The sequence below is a fragment of the Gossypium arboreum genome, chromosome 9 (genome assembly GCF_025698485.1).
Source record: "Gossypium arboreum isolate Shixiya-1 chromosome 9, ASM2569848v2, whole genome shotgun sequence".
Lineage (NCBI taxonomy): Eukaryota > Viridiplantae > Streptophyta > Magnoliopsida > Malvales > Malvaceae > Gossypium > Gossypium arboreum.
This window is the reverse complement of record NC_069078.1, coordinates 17055609-17061611: the sequence shown is the minus strand read 5'-3', so window position 1 is coordinate 17061611 and position 6003 is coordinate 17055609. Positions and strand designations below refer to the sequence as shown.

General features: G+C 34.8%; 1 protein-coding gene across 1 annotated transcript; it reads left to right on the top strand.

Moving 5' to 3' along the window:
* The first annotated feature begins 266 nt into the window (after positions 1-266).
* On the top strand, positions 267-5125 carry LOC108454080 (sulfite oxidase). The gene is made up of 12 exons (XM_017752394.2): positions 267-652; positions 959-1074; positions 1181-1243; positions 1487-1523; positions 1607-1688; positions 1961-2079; positions 2197-2292; positions 2455-2565; positions 2650-2751; positions 3512-3559; positions 4242-4457; positions 4833-5125. Exons 1-12 carry the CDS (start codon positions 578-580, stop codon positions 4947-4949), a joined length of 1182 nt encoding a protein of 393 aa, XP_017607883.1. The 5' UTR covers positions 267-577; the 3' UTR covers positions 4950-5125.
* The last annotated feature ends 878 nt before the right edge of the window (positions 5126-6003 follow it).

Here is a 6003-nt window from a genome sequence, read left to right as displayed (position 1 = left end):
TTTATTAAATTTTGTTTTATTACAATGCCATTTTATTAATTACATGATTAAAACGTTATATTGATAAATTTAATAATTATATCAGTTAAATTTAAATATTAAAATATGATAAATTAATAGAAATAAATTTTAGAAAATAGTATAAAAATTAAATTTGAAAAAGTATAAATCGTAAATTATAATAGAAAATTAAAAAGCAATAAAAATTTGGCTAAGATAAAAACGCTTTGTGGATATCGTCGTCAACTATGTGGATTCCATGAAGACTCGTAAATTAAACACCACAAAACCAACCCATAAAATAGAGTTTGTCTCCATCGTTGGCGTTTTTATAAAATTAAAATAATCAAAGATTTTATCTTCATCGTTGAAGTGGGTCCTACTTGCAGATGGACGGTGAATGATTGCCCTCTTTCCCTATGTAATGGTGGTCTCGTCATCACCAAACCATCCGTTGGAACTTAGCTAAAAAGCCGACACACACCTACACAGTCTCTTCCTCTAGTTTCTTCATTGCCGGTTCAACTTTGATAGCTTCAGTTTTTGAGTTTTTCAGGGAACCCTAGAAGAAGGGGAAATGCCAGGAATAAAGGGACCCTCTGATTATTCACAAGAACCCCCACGCCATCCTTCTCTTCAAATCAACTCCAAGGCAAGTGTTTTTTTTTTTTTTTTGCTGTTTAATCACTCTCTTTATTGAATTTCATTTGTTTTTATGTCGATTTTATTTATAGAAAGGACTTTTTATGTGTATTGATAGTAAGCAGTGAAAAAGAATAGGTATTTAGGTTCCTAGTAAACTTGATTCATTGTATAATATTTTATGGTGATTGATTTAATTTCATTAAAGAAAAAGGGTATCCAAATTGCTAATAAAGATGTTTCTTTGCCTATTGAATATGTTCATTGATCGGACTTTCAACGAGTAATCCACTTGGTATTGGCATCTTTGATGTAGGTGCCCTTCAATGCCGAGCCGCCGCGTTCTGCTTTAGCTTCCTCTTATGTGACTCCTGTTGATTTGTTCTACAAGAGAAATCATGGACCAATCCCCCTAGTCGATGACATAGATAGGTTATAGACCCTGTCCTTATTCCATGCTAACTGTTATTAGAACTTTTTAAACTTGTTTGTCTTGATGGGAATCCTTACTGACTTCCAGGCTTGTTTTGGAATGCAGATATTGTGTCGATATATGTGGTTTAATTAGAACTCCAAAAAAGCTGTATATGAGAGATGTAAGGTGAGTGATGAGCATTGCCAATTGCAATCCAAGAAACTAACTGTATGTTTTAGGAATTTCTGATAATTAATCTTGCATGAATACAGTTCATGCAAGAAACTAACTGTATCTTTTAGGAATTTCTGATAATTAATCTTGCATGAATACAGTTCATTTTATTCTCTAGTTTCTTTTCTGATTATATTCTTCAATACGTTAGTCTGTTTTCCGAACAATGTATTGAGAATTTTCAATGACTAACAGGATGCTGCCAAAATACAATGTCACTGCCACTTTACAGGTAAGTTTCGTTCAACATATGTCATGCTGTAGCACTGAGATTGTTGTGTTTGTTCACTGATTTGCCTTAGATGTTTTATTCAGTGTGCAGGTAATAGGAGGACAGCCATGAGCAAAACTCGAAAAGTGAGAGGAGTTGGCTGGGATGTTTCTGCTATAGGGAATGGTTTGCTTTCTCAATCTCCAATTTGCAATAGTTTTTCAAACTAATATTTCATGTGTGCGTGCATAGGTAGACATGCATATAGGCATTTTCACTGTTCACACACTTGTTGGTGTACAAAATCATGAATGAATCAACTTATTTCTTTAGGCTTTCTATTGATTTCACCCTCAAATCTATTTATCTTATCATGCTGTTCTGTTAATTTAGTATTCATAATCACATTTGAAATGACCTTTGAAAATATTCTGTTTATCTTCTTTCTGACCTTACAGCTGTCTGGGGCGGTGCCAAATTAGCTGATGTACTTGAACTCATCGGGATACCAAAGTTGACGTGTAGCACTCAGTCTGGTGGAAAACACGTGGAATTTGTGAGCATTGATAAGTGTAAGGTAGTAAGGTGCCCGATTGAATTTCATTGTCAACTTTTCTTCCGTTCAATGACTTTTTTCCTGTCAATTGGAGAACATCACTTCATATTCTGCCTTTTGTGTTCGAAATAAATGTAGGAGGAGAATGGGGGCCCATACAAGGCATCGATTCCACTTAGTCAAGCCACTAACCCTGAAGCAGATGTTTTACTTGCTTATGAGATGAATGAAGAGGTAAGGAAAGTTGCTCTCACCATATCATATTCTTTTCTATAGTATGCATTTGCTTGGACTTCATCAACGTTTCTTTTTCTCACCATGATGAATGGTTTTTGGGAGCATAATGTCTCAGTTTGTTTCTCTAACACGGGGAAGTGTCTTGTTATCATGCTAAAGCCTCTCAACAGGGATCATGGTTATCCATTGAGAGTAATTGTGCCAGGTGTTATAGGTGCACGTTCTGTCAAGTGGCTTGATTCTATCAACATAATAGCTGAAGAATGCCAGGTAGAAGAGAGGTTTCTTTATATTAAATCAATTTTATCATTTTCCGCATTGTTATCTGATTGAGTTCCTTTTACTACCTTCTAGGGCTTCTTCATGCAAAAAGATTACAAGATGTTTCCGCCCTCTGTTGATTGGGATAACATCAATTGGTCTACAAGGAGGCCACAAATGGATTTCCCAGTTCAGGTGTTACTTGATTTTGATTTGATTAGTCTAATCTTATATGTATATTGCATGCGAATAGCTTCAAGGAAGGGTATTTAACACCTTTAGTCTAAGTTTTCTAGTTTGCCCTTTTGATTAGGCACATGCCTGGTGCACTTAGGTATGCTTTTTTGTAAGGCGATAAGAACTAAAAAAAGGCCTGCTTGATTGAATTGCACTTAGTTTCTTTTATTTTTCACTGTTTTCATTTGATATGCATTTACAAGTAAGAAAGGGATTTTATCAAACTCTCCAAATTTTGAGCATTAAACAACAATCATTGACCATAAGGAAATCATGCGTTTTGACCAATAAAAAAGTTGTATGTTTTGTAGATAAACTACACCACTTTAGAGTTTACTATATATCTTACGTTTTATATATTACATAATACACAGCCAGACTTGCAAAAACTCACACATAAACATATTACGCTTTACTTCACTTAAGCTAGTGCTTTTTTTGCTCCTTGCGTCTGAGGCAATATAAGGGTTCTAGAACCTACAGTGAGCCTTGTGCCCTTGACAGCACTGCAGTATGGAAACAATGTGTTAACAGAAAAATAAAGATCCAGAAAAGCTGTTTTTACATTTTAACTTATACATAAATAAGCCGTTAACATAAATCCATGACCTTTAACCAGTATAGTTTGGGGCTTTTTTAATGTTTTAGCCAGAAATTTTTACAAACTGAATTTGCTTGAATGTCCTGACTAATATTTAGTTTCTTTGTTGGTTGGCAGTCTGTGATTTGTTCTTTGGAAGATGTGCAGTCAATTAAACCCGGAAAGGTTAGTTCTCCTTTCAATAATTGCTCTATAATGGTGTATGTAAACATGATTATAATCCTGTCATTATGAGATTTACTAGCCTTTATTCAGTCATATTTCATCTGGCCTGCATGATTTTTAGAATTACAGTCAACTCTATAAAGGTTATTTCTTGTTTATACTTGAGATAATGGTCCAATACACCGGCAATAGAGCTTTTTAACTGCACAAGTGGCTTTAAACTGTTGCTGTCTCCATTTATACACTTAAAAAATAATCAATTATCTATAATTAAATAGGCATGGTAATCATATGACCCTGCTTGTGGAGTTAAAAAACCCGACCGATTATATCTGATCATACTTATTAATTGAAGTTTTGTCATATTGTGAGACACTGAGACTATCATGATGAAGTTTTGTCAAATTGTGAGGGACTCTGACTATTATGATCCACACATATCTGGTAGGAGCAAGTTTTTCCTTTGTTCTAAATTTGGACCAATTGGCTTGGGTGTACTCCTTTTGTCTCCAAAGTCAACCTAGATTTTGACCAAAAAGAAGTAAACCTCGACCTCATGTGCAAGTTTAGTCTCAATCAATGAACCCTTTACTGTTATATTAAACCTTGTTCTCCAGGGTTCCCCTGCAAAGTGAATGCTACTCACAGTTACTTAGATTTTGTGCTGTCAAATGTTATGCAGGTAACAATTAGTGGATATGCAGTATCAGGAGGGGGGCGAGGAATCGAGAGAGTTGATATATCTATTGATGGCGGTAAAACCTGGTTGGAAGCATCTAGATCTCAGAAAACTGGTGTCCCTTACATAGCAGATCATGTAAGCAGTGACAAATGGGCATGGGTGCTTTTTGAGGTCACAGTTGATATCCCATGCAGTACTGAGATCGTTGCCAAAGCGGTACATTTCTTTCTGTTTCATTTTCATGCTGTTAGAATTTGGAATGCAATGATTAATATACGAGCATTAGTTATATGTTCCACCTGTGGCTCTTGTAAATCTATGTCAGCCCAAGTGGCCATTTTTCAACGGCATCTCTTGAACCCTTTCCGGGATGGAAACAGGCCCTTCCAATGAAGAACTTCATAGCTGTTAGACCTAACAAACTTAGGCAACATATAATCCTTATCATATCTCCGTGAAACTTTTGTGACATTAGAGTTATATTAGTAGAACCCGAGGATCTTAGTTATAATTGGCCTGTGGCACCACAGAGTTCTGTTGTCCCATCTCAGTTCTTCCATTGCCCATTCATATCTTTTCATTGGTTCGCAGGTGGATTCGGCTGCAAATGTGCAACCTGAAAACGTGCAAGATATTTGGAACCTAAGAGGTATTCTCAACACTTCATGGCATCGAGTTCAAGTTCGCGCCGGGCACTCAAATATGTAAATGGAACAGTTAAATAACTTGATTAGCATGCTGAAATATGTGGCTGAACTTTCTTTACCATTGTGTTTTTTGAGAAAATAATATCACCTGCTTTAACAATGATGTTTTTGAGGATTGTCATGAAATCTTGGAAGCTTTAGCTTCGTGGTTGCTATTCAATCTTGCATGATTTCAAATTCTGGGTTATATCAATGTGACAAACATTTGCCCCTGTTCTTGCTAAATCTCGAGGGCCAATTTTTTGCCATCCTCCTATTAGACCCTGGATTTTGCATAAATTGTGGATTTAGTACCTATAATTTGATTAATTTTAGTCTTTGTACTTTTTAAATTTTGTAATTTTTAGTCTTGACCCAATGGTAAAAATTTGTTTGGTTAAATTATGTTATTAGTCTTGAATTATGCATCAAGTTATAGATGAAGTTCACGTTCTCCAATTGAATTAATCTTGGTGTTATATTTTTTAATTTCAAAATTTTAGTTGTAATGCAAATGATAAGCTTTAAATTTATTAACTGATTTTTATGAGTAATATATGAAAATAACATATATAACATTATACATGTCAAATTTTAAAAATAACAAAATTTTAACTCAATGAATTCAATAGTTTATCATTTGAAAATTCTAGAAGTGCAAACTGAAGTACATGTATTAAAACCATGTCTAATATTACCTTTGTATCTGGACATGCCATGATTTGTTGCAAAAACATCATAGATCATTGGTGGATAATGAGGTTTCACTGTTTTAAACCAAGTAAAGTATGTACAAATTGTCAGCTGTTGTGAAAGAAAGGGGAGATATGTCAGTTGCCCATGTGGAGTATGATAAGCAAGGATTTGAAGTTGAGCCACGGAGGAGTACACGTCTGCGTAAGCTTTCTAGAAAGTAGCTGACTATGAAATGGGTAACATTTGGGGAAGGAGGTATATATGGAAGAGTGAAGTTAGTTATGCTACAATCTGATAATTTCATTCTCCATTTTCTCATCCCTTTCGTTCTTTGATATCTTTTATTTGGAGTAAAATATTTTTTAATACTACTTGATTGT